General features: G+C 36.0%; 1 protein-coding gene across 11 annotated transcripts in view; it reads right to left on the reverse strand.

Moving 5' to 3' along the window:
• dnc (phosphodiesterase dunce) overlaps positions 1-19942 on the reverse strand; it is a 768665-nt gene that overhangs the window by 152505 nt on the left and 596218 nt on the right. For all 11 annotated transcript variants that reach the window (XM_074172547.1, XM_074172544.1, XM_074172545.1 and 8 more), the window contains one exon: positions 10123-10224. In XM_074172547.1, the coding sequence (XP_074028648.1) occupies positions 10123-10224 (102 nt within the window). The remainder of the gene's footprint in view (positions 1-10122; positions 10225-19942) is intronic.

Below are 19942 nucleotides of genomic sequence, written 5' to 3' on the forward strand. Positions count from 1 at the left end.
TACCTATTCAGGACACTTTTTCATGGCAGTTTACTATCAAGTTAGACCTTGCTTGTTGAGATCCAAGTGCTTCCATAACCACTTGGCTCACCGAGAATATATTTATCGATTTGTTTGTAGACCTCATGATTGACCAGCCAGGCAAGCCTGTCTCTGTACATCAGAGAAAGCCGTTTGCTTTTGGTCATCGCCTCATACGAAATTTTTGGTCACACAATGGCCACATATATCCAGTGAATTTGTTTGGGTTTGTCCATCAGTGCAGTCTGATTTTGTATGAAATATTTTTCAAGACAGTGGTCCAGATTGAATTTCAATGAAAAATGATACCCCCGCTACAGAATGGGGTTGAATCATCCAGATTCTTCTTCCTGGCGGAGGGAACTATCACAAATTTTTCACAGTTACCACAGAAAGGAGGATTCAATTAGGAAGAACTTTGTCAAATTTCCTTTTGATATCAAGAAATGCGGCCACCACAATCTCTTTACTGTTGAGGACATGGGTGATTTTCCCTACAAGGTTATTTAATGCCGAATCCGAAATATCGAATTTGCTTTGTATGATTCTTTTGATTTGATAAATAAACAGCGCCGCGTCATTTTTAAATTGTATTGGAAGTATATGACTGAGAGCGACAAAATTCTCAATAAGGTACCGTTGAAATTCATATTCATAGCATTCCATCATATCGTTTTGTATTCGCACTACGTCGGATCCAATTGCTTAGTTTGAACGGTGAATATCAGTATATATTTGTGCCCCTGTCTCAGAAATAACATCTAGACGAATATAAAAGTAATCGTAAAATATTCAGTTTACATTAAAACAGCCATAGAGGTGGGTCGCATCGTAATCTTTGATTTACAGCATGCTCGTAAAAATGTTAAGATCTCTTGAAATTGTTTAAGGATATGTTTTGGGAAGCACTTTTTATTCATATTGTCCAGAGAAAGGTTCAATACAGCCACATTATAGAACTTTTATCACTGATATCAATAATATTGATATGAATTGAAATATTTCTCTTGATTATAGTTCTTGGTGGATTATTGCCTACCTTTTCTAGCTTATCATTTCAAAATTGTGCTTAACACTCATTGCGTCAATTCCCAACCTTTCTTCGAGGTTGCAAGTGAAATTAGCGTCTCCAGTCAGGTGGACGGCTCTTTTCTGGATGGAATTCAGCAGCTTCAGGGTATGCTTAGGAGCTCTATACATGATAACAATACACCAAAGAAGGTCTGATCTGGGCTTTAGAAAACATCAGAAGTTGCTGGGGTGTGTACAGATTTCTGTTTTGGAACAGCGTTTCAAGCTTTTGAGAAGCAGCCTTTGCAATTCCAGCAACATGATTGTGTCAAGATATATTGGTTTCCATTTTAACCTCCAACAAACTTATCGAAGCAGAAAGCGGAATTGTCTGTCCTGACATTATATCCGGTCCGGAGACGTTAATCTTTTTGGGGAAAACCGATTCCTGGGTTTTTGTGGCATTGAATTGAACCTGGTTAGATTCACCCCAATTCGAAATCACTTCTAGATCCTCATTAAGATATGCCATCTCCTGCTGCCGATGAAGATGTGCATCAGCAGCGGATGTCCTGGAATCCAAATGTAATGACGATACAAGTGTGTTGTCCTCAGCAAAGCAATATACTGTCCAGTGAGCAAGCAATTTGAAATTCCTAAGATGAAAACTAAAAAACTGACATTCGATACAACAAACATAATAAATGAACACCAACATGGATTTATATTTGGTAGACCCACCACTACGAATTTATTGCTTTATCAATATTTTCTTTTGAATAACCTAGAGAAAAAATACCAAATTGACTCTATACATACTGATTTCTGTAAAGCCTTTGACAAGGTAAATCATAATATTCTCATAACTAAGCTCCTTGCATTAGGCATTAATGGTAACGTGTCAAAATGGATAAAGAGTTATTTGGATAATAGAATTCAGTATGTTAAATATGGAAGATTTAAATATCTCATCTCGTTGGTGTGATGAAAACATGGTTCATTTAAATATAAATAAATGTTATCAAATAACATTTTCAAAAACTGTGAAACCTATTGTATATCCACATAAAATCAGAAACATTAATCTATCGTTGACTAACATTGTTCGGGACTTAGGAGTGTGGTTTTATAGCAAAGTAACCTTTGAAGGTCATAGTGATCATATTATATCTAAATCACTCAATCTATTGGGATTTGTTCAACGATCCAAAGATGAATTTTCTATGAATACCTTCAAAATATTGTTCTGTTCTTTGGTACGCTCGGTCTTTGAAAATAATTGCGTGATATGAAGTCCTCTATATCAGACAGATATATAATCCAGTCATTTCAGCTTAAATTAGGTAAGAATCTCGGAATTCGAGATACCCAGCTGTAAGTCTGTAAATACTTGTATATTGACACCCTAAAAGTTGTCTCAGAACCTACATATGGTAGGGTGTAAGCAACTATTAAATTTCAAGGTCAAAGGTCACAAAAAACGTTTTTTTTGCGCTTTTTTTGGAAATATCTCATTTCCTATGGGTTTTTTGCTATTTGTATTTATTATCAATATTGTAGAATACAAAATTCTCTACAAATTTTGTTTGAAAAAATTTTTTATACGGTGAACCGTTTTCGAGATAGAGGGCGGAGAGCGCGCGGTCACAGCATCACTTCAGGTCAACCGGTGCATCCGGTCAAAAACGCGCCATATATAGTTGATGAACTATCGATAAATCAATGATTATAAATATTTGTCAATTTTTATTAACTATTATATTATATTTTATCATTTTCTTCATGCATTAAATCTATATCTATTCAATAATACTGATAACCGTTTACTAAAATTAAAAAATAATTAAGAGAAAAACAACAAGAAATTTTTTTTGAAAAAGTTGGGAAAGGTAATGTAAAAACGGAGATATACTCGATTAAAAGTTTTGATAATTATCATCATTCTAAAAAACATATTTTATTTCTGCACGCATTAAGTGGCTGTGACACAACTTCTGCGCTTTTTAAAAAGGGAAAAAAATCATTTTTGAAAGTTTTTGAGAAACTGACAAATTTGGATGAACTAGCTGCAGCTTTTGAGGAAGAAAATTGTTCGGCCCAGAGATTATTAGAGAGTGGAACTCAAACCTTATTGTCAGTCTATAATGTTCCGAAATCTGTGAAAAGTCTCGATCATCTTCGTTATATGCATTACGTCAAGTCTACAAAACTTAATAAACCTGTGCAGCTTTCAAATATTCCACCAACAAGTGCAGCTGCTCATCAACATTTCAACCGTGTATATTATCAAGTTCAAACTTGGTTAGGGCATGATTTGGAACCCCAGGTATGGGGTTGGGCAATGCGAAACGATTTTCTGGAGCCTATCATGACAATTTCACCACCTGCTCCAGAAGATTTGCTAAATACAATTTTCTGCAACTGCAAGAGTGGTTGTGGTTCGCGATGCGGATGCAGGAAAGCGGGCTTGCAATGCTCTTTAGCTTGTGGCCAATGTAATGGGCAAGCTTGTCTCAATGCTCTACCATACCAGAGCGACATTAACGAAGATGGAACCTTTGACCCCGAAATCATGGAAGAACTTGAGACAAATGTCGTTGAAGACGATAATGAAGACCAGTTTGAAATTCAACAGCAGCCAGAAGACGACGATGAAGAGGAAGAAGATGATTAAAATTATAAATTGTAGTTTTTGTACCCTTTATTCCATTTCTTTACTTTCAAAAAAAATAAATGTATTCAATGATATTTTTTAATGAAAATATTAATTCATAATTTATTTGTTTTTTTTTTCATCATGTAAGGAGTTTTAAATATTAATTAGGTTAAAATTCAAATATAATTCCTATATTTTCATTAACAATTCTGCAATTACATGGGCAGGTAAGTGTTGTTAAATAAATTAATACTGAATAAAAAGTGGATAAGTTAGGAAAAAAATGATAAAATATAATATAATAGTTAATAAAAATTGACAAATATTTATAATCATTGATTTATCGACCGTTTCCGACCGGAGGCACCGGTTGACCTGAAGTGATGCTGTGACCGCGTGCTCTCCGGCCTCTATTTCGAAAACGGTTCACCGTATAAAAAATTTTTATGAACAAAATTTGTAGAGAATTTTATATTCTACAATATTGATAATAAATACAAATAGCAAAAAACCCATAGGAAAAAACGATTTTTGTGACCTTTGACCTTGAAATTTAATAGTTGCTTACACCCTACCATATGTAGGTTTTGAGACAACTTTTAGGGTGTCAATATACAAGTATTTACAGACTTACAGCTGGGTATCTCGAATTCCGAGGTGAACTTACTATAGTGACTGGACTAATATATTTGATTGAGGAAGTGAAAAACAAATTTCTGAGATCATGTGTATTTGAGCTCGGATATTTGAGGTCCTTCTTGAGAATTTATCTACTTTGGAGCACCGCCGAGCTGAAATTGATCCAAGACTTTTTCATAAAGTTATAAATGGTGATATGAACAAATAAATAACTTCAATATGAATTCAAGAAGAACCAGAGTGTCGGAGTTGTTCAAAGTTCCTTATCATTCTACTAGCTATGGCTTAACTGAAACCATCACTAGAATGCTTAAGTTAGCAAATATGAATAGCAACTATATTGATTCGTTTGACTCATCCTTGTACTCTTTTAAAAATCAGGTTGAACGTATTGACCTACTGCGAAGAAACTGCTGATATATATCTATATCTCTCTCTATCTATAGAGAGAGAGAGAGAGGGGGAGAGAGAGAGAGAAAGAAAGAGACAATAACCATTAGAAAAACCTGGGTACCTATCCTCAATTGTACATAAACAGAGCACACTTCAACCGTTACCTCATCACTTTTGATAATGTCTATATGTCGATAATATCTACTGCAGAAGTAGACGAAACTTTGGGCATAGAAACTCGTAGACCATGGCCAAGAAAAGCTGGAAAATAGCCTTGACACAATGAAAAACTGATTCTCGAATACATATTGAAGAATCGGGTTGACGAAAAGATAAATATTTGAAATCTATCGAAACGACAGAACCGCAAAAATGTTTTTCAGAACCTATATTCGTCAAATGAATGATCAATTGATCATTCTGATTTGATTTCAGAAAAAAGCCTTGAACATATTTCATGAGTATCATACATATCAATAAACAACAAATATGATTATAACCCTGTTTCAAAATGTAAAAAAAATGTTTTAAAAAATCTAGAAAATTCTATCACGCGAAGAACACATCTATCTGTCCTTTTTTTTATATCAAGATACAGAATTAGAAAGCCAAAATATTTGTTTCCCAATAATTGTGAGTTTTCTCTTCTGCGACCGTGAGAAAATCATCATTTGTGTGTATATTTCCTTGAAGCCTCTCCTAACAGATAACATCACTGCCAACAAAGAAAATAGCGCTCTTCAAAACCAATGTTTGTTTCCACTCTCAAAAACACATTACGCCGAATATATAGCTCTCGTAAATTCAACGGGTATATCAAATAAATCATCGAAGTGAGTTGCTTTACGACATGTAAAACTGAAGGATTCCTGTGAAATAAATATTACTTGTTATTTAATCGCCCATCAATTTCACTTTCATTCCTATAATGAAGGCTTCTGCTTACAGACTCCTGACATTTTATTTTACTAGGAAAATATATGATGTTTTCAATCTGATTGAAGAACATGTAAGTGGTGAAATTTTGTTCTCATTTACACTGCTAATTAGTCAAAGTGAAATGCATCAAAAATCAATATATTTTGAAAGTACGTTTTTGATTTTCTACTTTACAAAAAATATGAGAAATTTTAGAAGACATTACCCTGGCACTTCACAGGGTGTAACTGAATAAGCGTAAAACATTTAAGAAGGTGATTCGTCATCGAAAAACAGATAGGACCTTTCATATAAAGAAACTTCATTGGAGTATCCCTTGTTAAGATACAGCCCCTTAAAGGGGGTACATAAAATTTGTATAACAATTTTTTTCACAAGCACTGAAAAAGTTACAATATTGAAATTAACCTGACGTTTTGTACTACTAAAAAGATACCTAGCAAGAAATGTATTTGGTTCACCCCAAGGTGAAATACGAAACTAATCTATCAAGTAGGTCGCTATTAGCGATAGTGACAATTGAATTGGTATAACGCTGTCAGTTTGTGAATTTTCGAAATTGAAATAATACTAACTGTGTGTTGTTGTTCTGTTCTTAATTTGTTACTTCAATAATTTACTTGTTATTGAAATGACATACACAAATGAGGAAATGGCTGATATGAATTACGTTTACGGTCTGTCACAGGGGAATGGGTTAGAAGCTTCTAGAAGACATGCTGAAATGTATCTTCAATGGCAGCATCCTTACGAGAATATGGTTCATTCGACAAAAGAACGTAGGATTGTGGTCACCATCGAGAAGTACGAACACCACAGCTTCAGGAAGCAGTACTTAATTTGATTGAAGAACAACCTACTACCAGTACTAGAAAGATTGCTTTCCAGCTAAATGCTGATCATATGACGGTATTTCGAATTTTAAAGGACAACTCTTATACCCTTACCATCTGCAACGAGTACAGGCACTGTTACCGCGAGACTTTCCGAACCCTCTTGAATTTTGCAATTGGATGCTGGAAATTATTAGAAGAAATTGTGACTTTCTGAAGACGATATAATTCTCAGACGAATGTAGTTTTTCTCGGGACAAGATTATTAATTTTCATAATTACCACATATGGGCTGATGAAAACCCTCACGCTATTGTCGAAACTAACCATCAAGAACAGTTTTCTCTTAACGTGTGGCTCGGAGTTATTGGGGATGATTTAATTGGGCCTCATTTTCTTCCTCCTCGATTAAATGGTGAGGCATACGTTCAATTCGCGATGTTCGCGATGTAGAGAACTTAAGAAACCGCATCATCGATGCGTGCAGGGTAATCAGAGAGACTCCAGGAACGCCGACGTCTAGACGCATGCGTAATGTCTGAAGGTAGACATATTGAACATTTACTATGATTTCTACATGTTGTGTGTTTTGTCATTAATAAATTAGTTTCGTTTATTACCCTTTAATCGTTTAATGCAGTTACTAACTACAAAATAACAATAAATCCAGTTCGCATTTATGATGATGTATCTCTGTATTTGTTCGTAAAATAATTTTTTGCTGCGAACTGGTTTATTTTGGATGAAAAACCCAAGAGACATTCTTTGTTTAGAATGAAACAGGCTATCGGAAATACATTTTTAAATGGTAAACAAATGACAAGACAAAAAGCTACATTGGAAATAAATTTTAGGGGTTGCGTTTTCCACCCCTTACAACCAAATACATTTCTGGCTAAGTGTCTTTTTGGAAGTACAAAACGTCATGTTGATTTCAATATTGTAACTTTTTTAGTGCTTGTAAAAAAATTGTTATACAAATTTTATGTACCCCCTTCAAGGGGCTGTATCTTAACAATGGATGCTCCAATAAAATTTCTCTATATGAAAGATCCTATCTTTTTTTCGATGAGGAATCATCTCCTTGAATGTTTTACACTTATTTAGTTACAGCCTGTATATACAATCCTATCATTGTGCTCTCCCTGATTGGAGAGATTATTGATCAAGCTCTCGCTGCCGTTCTTTCAATCAGCGGTGAGAAGGCAGCTTACCAATCATCCTTCTCGTTCATCTCTCACCACATTACCTGCCAATTCGTTCACAAATCGGATCCAGGCGTCCTTTCTTCCGTTCTCTCCTCTCAATATATTCTTTCAATTTTTTCCTTTCATGCGTTCTTTCCATTCGCCCATCCAATTCTGTCGCTATCTATAAATCTCTTGGTCACATGATCTACCGTTACAGGCTCCCCATAACCACAGAAGCACGGCACCTCCAGTCTAAGGTTGAACCTGGCCAAATATCCCGAAAAGTGGCCATTACCGATAAGCACAGGACGGGAACATGACAGGACGTGGCCTGTCCTTTGCTAGTCCTTTACCTGCCTTCAACTTCTTCGCACACTACGGCAAGGCAAGATAACGCGTCCTGTTTCCCCACCTTTTTTCTTTCCTTCCTGCTCGGATCCTCTTCTCATTTCCTCTCCCGACGGACCATGTACGGCAGGTGCATGGTCCTGTTCCCGTTCTGGCATGTGCCTGTCCGTTGCCTGCATTAGGGCGCGTCTCTTCTTTAAAAATTATAGAGAGAGAAACGAAACTGCTTCACAGAACTTGTGAAACAGCCCCGTCCAGTTGTGCCACTCTTCCATTCCCATTGCCAATAACCTATAATACATCCTTCTATTCTCTTCTCGCTCCACATTCTTACTATTCATTTCTTTGGCAGCTTCGTTGTGTGCTTTTTCATTTCCCACATTGCTGACTTCGTGTCCCTTTTGCCATACGATGAGGGTCCGCGCTACCCTTTCTCTCCTTTCCTCAATCATTCCTTGAATCATTGCGACCCACTTATTCTTCACTCGCCATACTTTCATTCTTTCTACAGTCATGGCAATGTCATAATGAACAGTTTATTGTATTAGTTTGAAAATGTCCATATAGGACGAAACTGCAGTAAGGTTAGTTACAAATAAAAGTGGTAAAGAAACATAGATAGTTTCATTTCTCATTTTTTACCTCGAACTGGGTTACAAACAACAGATTCAAAAACAGTGTTAATTGTCAAATTGGAACTTTGGTTTTCCGAGCCGGATAAACTTGATCCATTGGAGAGATTGACTCGATAATTCTGCGTTATTTTAAACATTCTGCTGAAAAGCTACAAAACTGATTCTAGACAGCTAACTAGCCCACATGAATAGGAACATAGGAACAAATTCTATATTAAATCTAAAGAAATAAACTTTAAACGTTCAAGCACGTCTCTAATATACCTACACAGTAGGTTGAATGGACTGACGTCTATCAGAAAACAACTACTTCCCTGGCTAATACCACGAAGGGCGTTGGATTATATCCGACAGGCGTCAGTGCAGAATATTCAGATGAATCGGGCCAATTACGGATATGCAGTTGGTTAGTACCTCGTCCACTAGATGGAGTGACATTTTGTTGTTCGCTCCAAGTTAGGGGGAGGAGTGAAATATTCTGAAAAAAAATCCGATTTTCAATTATGGAATATCATTGACTTTAGGTCGATGATGGCCACTATCTTGCACTGATGAGTGGCTAATGAGCCAGAAACCGGTCTGCAAGTATGCCTGTTCCAAAATTGAAGGTCGACTCTTTCAGTTGTATTGCCAATTGCATATGCAGGAAATTTTCTGTGAAGATTCCTGCACTGACACATGTCGGATATAATCCAACGCCCTTCGTGGTAACAGCCAGGGGAGTAGTTGTTTTCTGATAGGCGTCAGTCCATTCAACCTACTGTGTAGGTATATTAGAGACTGGTTTGAACGTTTAAAGTTCATTTCTATAGATTTGTTTACTGCCAGTCTTCAAGCATAACCCATTGACTAATAACAAATTTTATATTGCCTGAAGATCATATGCAGCTTAAATATTTTCGGCAAGTCTACATAATTAGCAGAATCAGCTCGAAATGGGTTACAAATTCGCAACATTCCGATTTTAAAACAGTTTCTATTACCGAATGGGAACTTCGGTTATCCAGGATAGACAAACTCGATCCAATGGAAAGATTGACTCGTTACTAAGTCTACCAACAAAGAGGTCACAACGAATTGCTGCCAACTACCGCTGGAGATGCCTATTCCAGCTAGGACAAATCGTTCAATTTTTTTTTCGAGCCGCAGCTACCTAGCAATGTATTATTACGCCCTACCCGTTAGTAAAGTGATTAACAAGTTCAGCAACAAAGTCAGAACGCATTGCTATTAATTACCTCTGAAGAAGTCTACGCAGTTATGTGCAAAACGTTCGGAGCAAATTTCTCCATTGATCCACCGCTACCTGGATCGGATAACCAAAGTTCCCATTTCATTTCGGGCCGTGGAAGCATAAACCTTCAGTTCAGATATTATTATTGACCCGCAGTAAATTGTTGTTTCTTTCCATGTATGAAGAATTTATTATTACAATAACAATATACTGTTGTACTTACTTGTTAAGGGGCACATTGGTGAGAGACAGGAAGTTGTTTCGCACGCTTCGTAAACTGGCAAGAATTTGTGCAAAAGGAGTGACGATGAGATCTTCTCCATGACTGAAAATGAAAAAATATATCAGAATTGAATCAATATTCGATTGTTCTTCATGATTATTGAAGAAAATATCCGTTTGTACATAACTTGTATATGGACTGAAAATAATAATAAAAATATGACATCAATATTAATAACAATAAAAGTGATAATACCATCAATTATTTATATTGTTTGTAAATGGATAAGACAAGGAGACAAGGTGAACCAAAAATGTTCCTTGTTCATGATATCGCCAAATCAGATCTATAAGTGAACTAACTGGTTATTATTTTCGAAGATCGTCAAATACAATATTGGCTGATTTTGGGGCCATCATTCACAACTGACCTAAAGTCTTTTTTCTATGGCACAGAGTATAAACCATCCCTATTGAATCCATCCATGATGATAATCATACAATTTTTACAATAACACAATAAATTCTGTTGAAGACATGTTTCGCTACACGGTAGCTTCATCAGTTGTACTGATGGTGGACAACAGTCCAACATTGTTTTTGAAGAATACGCAAAGAAAATCCAATTCTTCATCCAATAATTCGTGAATTTTTCCAAAATCAATTTTACTTTCCACGCCATTTGAAAGTTTTTGGGTGATTTCCACCCTCGTCTGGAAGTGAAAGTGATGAAGTCAAACATACTGAAAAACAATGTGTCTCCTCATTTAAACATTGACGAGCTTATACGTTTTCGCAAAACATTGACACAGTTCATGATGATGACTATATATCGTTCTCATTTGGCCAACCTGTATTTGAAACCATGCAAATTGATGTGAAATAAAATATTAGTCGAAACATCTGGAAATACAAGCCTTTGTATATATGCTCTGAACAGAAGAGAATCAAATAATAAAGATGCAACAATAAAATGAGGCTGATAATTCTTAACCAGCTGAATTTGAACAAAAAATATGGATTTCCCTTCAGATCATATGAATATAAGGAGTGCTGGAAAATTCATGGGCACACATATATGGCGCTACTAGTATTCGATCCATATGATTTGTAGTTGACCTTTCAAAAGACACGCGTACAAATTTCACAGCTGTCAGATCATTAGTTTGTGGGATAGAATATTTCGAGTGCAGCAACTTTTGTTAGTTCGAAGTAAATGGATGAAAAGGAATTCAGTGTGTTGATAAAACATTGCTTTTTGGCGAAAAAAAATACTGTTGAAGCCAAGGCTCAATAAACATTATTCGGCATTTGCACCAGGAAAATCAACCGTTGGGAAGTGGTCTGCTGAGTTTAAACGACGTGAAATGAGTGCCGAGGACGACGCACACAGTACACGATCCCAAGAGGGTGACCACAAAGTGAAGTTGATCGAAATAGCTGAGGCTCTGAAGATATTAAATGATCGTGTTGGACATATCGTGCATGAATATTTGGGTATCTGAAAGCTGTGTTCAAAGTGGGTTCCGCGCGAGCTCACTATCGACCAAAAATAATAACGAATTGATGATTCTGAGCAGTGTTTGAAGTTGTTCCACCATAAAAAACCGAATTCAAACGTCGATATCTGACAATGGATGAAACATGACTTCAACATTTCACACTAGAACCAAAACGATCGTTATCTGAGTGGACTGCAAGTGGTAAACCGACTCCAAAGCGTACAAAAACGCAACAGTCGGCTAGCAAGGTAATATCAGTATTTTGGGATGCGCATAGTATAATATTCTTCGACTGTTTTGTAAAGGAAAAATCATCAACATAGCTTTATCGAAGTCACAAATCAATAAAAACAGTGCCCAAATTGCATGAACTGGGCTTCGAACTGCTTTCGCATCTACCGTATCCTTCAGATCTGCGACTTTTTTCTGTTCTCATTGGCGTCTGAGACCTTTTCAGACCTCAAGAAATGCTCTCTGGAAAGAAATGTTGCGCGTTGAAAGAGTAATTGTCGAAACACTAATAGTTCTATACAAATGTTATTGAAAAACTGTATGGCCCCTATAATCGTTGCCTCGCTCTCGAAGGCAGATTTGACAGATAATAGCAAACAAACAAGTAAGTTTTCAGAGAAACTGGATGATCGTGAAACCAGTGAAGTTCAGTAGTGTGTTGCAGATCCTCGATGTCTTATACACCGGTGTATACTCTGGGTATTGTCCTGATAAGGGGGTGTATATTCTGTTGGGGTATCTTATTCCACCCTACCTCTAACTCATGTTGTAAATTCGGCAGAAAATGGACGACGGACGACATCCATGAACGAGTTCGTCTGAACATCTGGAGTGCCAGCGATAGGATGAAGAAGGTCTATGACATCAAGGCGAATGCTGCAGAATTCAAAACCGGTGACCTAGTTTGGCTGTGCAACCCTAAGCGACGCCGTGGTTTATCACCGAAGTTGCGGAACTCGTGGGAAGGTTCATAAAAAAATTACGAAGATAATTGTCTACCGAACCCAGAAGGTCGTCCATTTTGATAGATTGGCTTCTTATGCTAGAAATCACGACCAACAGAGGATGGAATGACGTTCCAGAAGTTCATGTCTTTATACTCGAACGGACAGAAGGTGCTACATGAGATAACTCAGAAAGAACCACGAGACTTTTTCGAAGTACCAGTTGATTACGCACTAGCTCACTGCAGAGGATCTCCAAATGACCAGGGATATCGCTGTGGTATTCAACAAGAAATTCGGACAGCACTCAACATTACGAGAACAGAATCCTGAAGTCGGAGAGGTACTACAATTGAAGAAGGGTCAGAAAAATATTTGCTTCTTGGTGACCAAAAAGGAAGTACTGTTCCATAAATGCACCGTGTCACAAATCAACAAAAACAATGACGAAATTGCATGAATTGAGCTTTGAACTACTTCCGCATCCACCGTATCCTTCAGATCTGGTCCCCATCGACTTCATTCTGTTATCACTGGTGTCTCAGAACTCCTCAGACTTCAAGGAAATGAGTAGTTTGAAGATGTCTGGAGGAGTCTTACCAAACTGAGGGACACGATGCTCGACCAGAATCTCGTGTATTTGGCAATCCCGAAATTAGCCTCTGAGCTCGACAGGCTAGATTGCAGAATTGTGAGAAGCATGTTGAAAACGATATTCAGATCCAGCGGCATCAAGATTTTGGTGTGGGGTAATCATCTTCCACGACCGAGCATGAAGACTTCCATCTAACTTCACAGTGCAGATATGGGGAGTCCTGCAGGTATCGACACACGTCAAGAATGACATTTCGTGGCGAAAGGTCTTTAAGAAGGGGGCAATGTAACGAATCTGAAGCCGCCCCTGACCGATATTTCGGCCAGCGCAAAAGGAATGCAGTCGGCAACCGACGATTAAACTCTAGTTAAATACCGAAACGATAAAAGAATTCTAGAACGATCGTTACCGATATATAAGGCCGGCTTCTCGCCCCGAGAGGGCAGTTGAGTTCAGAAAGTGAATCGAGCGGTAAACAAGGAATTCAAATAGTGGAAATGAATTGAGGCTTAGTTGCTAATTGTTGTGAATAAATTAGTTTGTGATAGTGAAATATTGTTGAAAATAAATTTGTTTAAGACAGTTAATTCTTTAATTTGTTACAATACGAAATACTTCACAACAAAATCTTCAACAGTTGAAAAACTGGTCAGAACAACTTTCGATACGGCCGAAATTTTACTGACTTTTTACTGGCATCAACATGAGTACACAGGCAAAACATCATTGAAATATTCTCAATATAAATATGTTCAAATAGGTGTTTACCTTCCTTTGTCACTTAGTATATAAATATGAGGAGTGGTAAACATTTTGAATGTATTTTCCGAGATGTAATGAATCAGGTTATGTTTATAAACGCCGAAAATGAGAACGCCCTAGAAGAAATGTTCAACGAGTCTGCAAAGATTTTGAGATTGGAACTTGTCCCCGTGTTTTTATTTTTTTTTGCAAAAAGTTCTATACCTGGCAGTTATATCTTGCGGTTCGTATTTGTTAACCCACCTGGTATCTGCTAGTGTTTCCGATTTGTCGTGTGATCGCATCACCCCAAGAACTTCCATCTATGTTCGAAATTTCTGTTAATGATCCGGAACATGCAATTTTCAAAATGAATATTTTAATAAAAATATTATATTGCTGCCGCCAACTCGCATCGAATATTTCGATCTGAAATGTCGTCGAGCAGAATTGCTTATTCGATATTGTAATTCTTGAAGAGGGGCCAATTTCCAGATGAAAGAGTAGTTTGTGTCAATAGAAGAAAATATAACGGAAATGGGGTGTTCGACTGGGTTGAAATTCCTTTGTGAGAAACACAACGATGTTATATTGAAAACGATATAAATATAGGTATAAATATGAAAGAGAATCTACAATTGATATCAAATAAGCGAGGATGAGCCATGGCAGTGTTTTCTCCTATATTATATTTCCAACTGGTTGAAACTAAAGACCAAAAACAACATATTCGTAATCCAACTCCAGGTAGCGCTGGACAAATTCACTTGAGTCATAAAGAAGATACAACAACTTGAAAACTTTAAAATATTTTCGAGAATTACTCAAATTTTCAGATTCTTTACAAATAAATATAGAATATATAGAACAAGTAATACGTTAGGAAAGTTAGTTAAAAATGATAAAGATAAAACATCCGAATTCTAGAAATCAGGAACGTGTCCTAAGGTATATATTTGTCAAACTGGCAGAACATATAGGAAGGGATTTCAAGAACATCATATGAGCTATGTAAATAAGGAAACAAGTTCAACATATTCAAATCATCTTTCAGAAGAAAAAAAAGACTTTTGTAATGAATTGTCTGAAACAGTTATGGAATATACACCAAAAACTAAATATAATTTCTGTACACATGAACTTCCCACATTTATTGTGAGTTTCATTAAGAGAAAAAGAAAGATGTATCGTGAATATAGAGCAAACAGAGATCCAACGTCTAAAGCTTCAATTAATAAGTTTAACAAGAACATTCAAACTTTGATCCAAGATAACAAAACTCACAAATGGATTCAAATATGTGAGGCCATTCATGAAAAGAGGGGCAAATTCTATTGGAATGAAATAAGGAAATTATCCAAATACAAAAAGGATGGAGTGCATACTAAAAATATTATAGATAACAATATTGAATATGAGTTACCTTCAGAAAGAGCTTACATATTTGCTAAAAACTTTAAAAAAAGCTACAAAGAAAGCATCAAATTGAACTTCGACCTCAATCATTATGAAAATGTTAGCGATTGGTACGAAAACTTCTTTTCGCAGATACCCATACAAGAAAATAATACATTCAATGTAGATGAAGAAGAATATTTTGAAATCTTATATCAGGGAAAAAACTCAGCTCCAGGGCATGACTACATCACATGAAACATGTTGAGAAAGCTGGATTATGAGATTCACAAGTATATCATTGAAAGCTATGAATTTTGCCTTAAAACTCATTATGTATCTGACAATTGGAAAATGGGCACAATACATACAATTTCCAAACCAAACAAGGATCACTTCCTTACAGACAGTTATCGTCCGATTACTCTGCTGCCTGTAATTGGCAAACACTTTTACGAAACCGTTTACTCCAACTGCTTTATGATAAAATTCCAAGCTATCAGTTTGGATTTAGACAAGGAAGATCTACTATACATCCTCTAACGGTTCTCACGAACAACACTGAAACAACCTAGCTGAACAACAACAAAACGGCAGCGATCTTTCTGGATATGAACAAAGCATTTGATAGCATTTGGCACGAGGGTCTTTCATACAAACTGCATCAACTGGGTTGTCCTAACTATCTAGTACATACAATTAGAAATCTGCTAATTGACAGGAAACTGAGAGTTAAAATATTCAGTAGATTTTCAGTCGAATTTATCCCAGAACAGAGAGTTCCACGGGGTTTACCGCTCTCACCATTGTTATATAACTTATACAGCTCTGATATTCATCATCACCAGCAAGGGAATATCAACCACTTTAGGCATGGAGCATATATTCAACAGTATGCAGATGACACCGCTCTAATTGCGCACGATCAAACGCTAGACAAAGTTATTAACAATTTGGAACATCTTGCAACAATAACAAATAACTGGTTCAATAAATGGAGGTTCCAGCCAAACCCATCTAAGTCTCAGTTCATCATATTTAATCATCGAAATTTCCGCAACTTCTCCAACAATCAACGTTTTCCAACATATATTACATGCCAAATTGACAGTTGATTATCTAGGTGTTATGCTTGATTCCAAACTAAATTTCAACAGCCATGTCAATAACAAAAAAAGGAAGTGACTGCAAGAGCCGCACATTTCACAAGTTTGACAAACCCGGGAGCAGGTGCAAACATATCAACAGCAAGCCGAATATATAAAATAATCTGTCGTCTACTTATTGAATACTCGCACCCACTGTTTCTCAATATCAAACAAAGGGCCTTGAAAACACTTAAAGTATCTGAAACAACGGCTATAAGGAAAAAAAATAAGATTAAGGCATCCCAATAACCCCAAACACAACCCTCCGAACCCTCTGCTGTACCAACTCACTGGTATTATTCCTATCGAGGAAAGACTGCCGTTACTTACTCAGAAGTTTGCTAGAAAAGATGACAATGTACAAATCATTAGAAAGTATGCTGTGACAAGAAACCCCCATGCAAGAGACGACATCGACACCCAACAGAAACACTGTTAGAAAAATTAACGCAACTTTATGAATGAAATTGTTTTGTTTGTTCATTTTTATATCCATATAATATTTTTTTATAATGTAAAATAAGCCATGTTATTTGAAAGCAATTTTGTTTCACGGGCGGAAGGACTTCGGTCGATAGCCAGTTGAACAAAATTGTAATTTTGTTCAAAAAATCACAATTATTATTATTATTATTATTATCATATCTTTAACGACGAGTATGAAATTCCACACATAGAAAATAAAGGTTTGAAACTGAATCATTTGGAAGCAATGGAAATTAATAAACTTAAAAATTCAAACATTCTAATGAATGACTAATTAAATTTGAATAGATCACCATTATTGAACCTGTTTTCTTAGAAAAACTGAGAATGAATTATCATTGATGTAGAAGTGAGGTAATATGCTGCAGGTGATCATAATTGAAGATGCACTTCAGGTAGAGATTAAAGTAATTTGTTATTGTTACGTGTAGTATACAGGGTGTTCCTTAAACACATGCTAATATTTAAGGAGGTAATTCTTAGACCCATTTTAAGGAAAAAACGTTCTATGGACGTATGTCCTAAACGCCTTAACTTTTGAGATACAGGGTGGCAAAGTTTTTTGATAATAACTGAGATAATTTTGTAGACATCTTTGGCATATTTGGTACATATGTTCCATGCCTCAAGGCGCATTTTCTGATGTACAATTTTCTTAATTTTATCTGCCAGTGGCGTACGTACGAGTTTTGAAATGTATATTTTTGGCGAAAAAAATACTACACCACTGCTTTATCTTGAATTAAAAATTATTTTCAAAATCTCCATACATTTTTGAGCACATTTGATTTGCTGGGTTTTCTTTGTCCGACGCATGGTTTTCGCTCAAAAAATTAAAAATCGCTTTACTTAAGGATAAAAAAAAGATTAAAAATCTGATGCGGTATCGTGCATCGACTGAAAGCAAACTAAGAGATCAGATTTGTTGCAAAATAATTGAGGATCTAAAAGGTATTTGTTTGTTGTCAGATGCACTGTTCTCAATTAAAATTACGTCATAACGCAGCACCGCTTAATAATTTTTGAAAACATAAATTTAGTTATCCTGGAATAAATGACGTGTAGCAGAATTTATTTACTGCACCTCTTGGAAATATGGAGTTTGTCGATATGTGATTCATTTTGAAGATTGAAAGCAGAAAAAACAGCGTAACCACCATAGCTATAAAAAACGAATTCTCTGTATGCACAAACGTCACTAGCTAATATTGATGTTTTATGGGGTCACCTTAAAACTCTTGTGTATAAAACTCCCGTTAATACTTTAGAAGATTTAAGAGAGCGAATAGTTGCCTCGTGTGAAACTATACGAAATACGCCGAGAATATTTGAACGGGTGCGTAATTCCATGCGTAGAAGGGCGGAAGCATGCATACTAAGTGCAGGTGGCCACTTCCAACAATTTTTATAATCAGTTTTGGTATTATTACTAATTAACAAATTCGTTTAGACTTACTGTTACAAAATAAAATAAAACTCGTTTTTGTGAAAAATTTATTTTTTTGCAAATTATGTTTTCAAATATTATTAGGGAATTGGTAATGCGTTATGAAGCAATTTTCAGATTCTCATTCATTTTAGAATTGATCTAATTTCTTAATTTGCTTTCTGTCGATTTTTATTTTTTTGAGTGAAAATCATGCGTCGGACAAAGAAATACCAAGAGATCAAATTTTCTCAAAAATAAATGGGAATTTCAAAAATGATTTTATTTTGAAAAGAAAGCATTGGCGTAGTACTTTTTCCCCAAAAATATTCAATGAGAAACCCGTAGGGATGCCACTGTTTAAAAAATTCAAATTTGTGTACATCAGAAAATGCACCTTGAGGCATGGAACATATGTACTAAATATGCCAAAGATGTCTACAAAATTATCTCAGTTATTATTAAAAAACTGATTATTTTTGAAAACTTTGCCACCCTGTATCTCAAAAGTTAAGGCGTTTAGGACATACGTCCATAGGAAGTTTTTTTCTTAAAATGGGTCTAAGAATTACCCCCTTAAATATTAGCATGTGTTAAAGGAACACCCTGTATAAGTATTAGTGTAAGAAGTAACTTGTAGTATTCAAATTATTGTTGACAAAGCTACTGTGATATATTTTTCAAATAAAGTTTGTGGAGATCAAATCGTGAGGTGTAGTTTACGAAATTACTATGGATCTTCATCGAGTAACGGCTGAATCAATCAGAAAAAAAAAGACTTAGAGCGATTTGAGGTTTTTTCTGTAGTGCTTGTGTTTTGTCTTAGGAAAAAAAAGACAGATATCTTAACAGAGTAATTCCATGTAATAAACTATTCAGAACACTACATGCAATATGTGCATGTATGAGTTTTAATAAAAAATGCAGCTGGTGAAGACCAGAAACTATAACAACGCCTGAACTAGAAGAAGCTTCACTTGATGCTATAGAAGAAGATCCTTCAAATATTACCAGGAACCTTGCACTGCAGCTGGAAATCATCCTAAAATCCATATGGACATACTAGGGCAAAGTGAGTCGATCTTGCAGTGAATATATCAAGTTCATTGTAGACAATTCTGACAACAAATGATCCTGAAGCCAATTTTGTGCATAAAGATGTGATATGTTCTTTAAATTTCAACTTATTGTCAATATGCAGTCCAAGAAATTTAGTGCAAGTCGTTTCTTCTACCTCCCTACCTACCTCCTATACCCATATCACATACAGCGGGTTCAAGCTCTACTGACTCGGGATTTTCACCCAAGATCAATGATTTGCATATGGGTGATTCATACGATGGCACACAATTTCGGTGAACGTTTGGGTAGGAATGATTCGTGAGTACCTAATTGGCCCACCGGACCTAATAGTCCCAATCTAGTTAGGGCTAAATTCCTGATGAAATTATTATTATCTTGACGGATATATCAAACGAAAAAAGTGTTGTTACTGGACTACTTGGATAGGAATGTAACTCTCAAAAACTTCAAAACCCGAAACACGCAAACAAACCTCGCCCTATCAAATCC

This window comes from Leptinotarsa decemlineata, unplaced genomic scaffold, assembly GCF_025532065.1.
Source record: "Leptinotarsa decemlineata unplaced genomic scaffold, Ldec_3_MD MMD2_tig00000133_RagTag_RagTag, whole genome shotgun sequence".
NCBI lineage: Eukaryota > Metazoa > Arthropoda > Insecta > Coleoptera > Chrysomelidae > Leptinotarsa > Leptinotarsa decemlineata.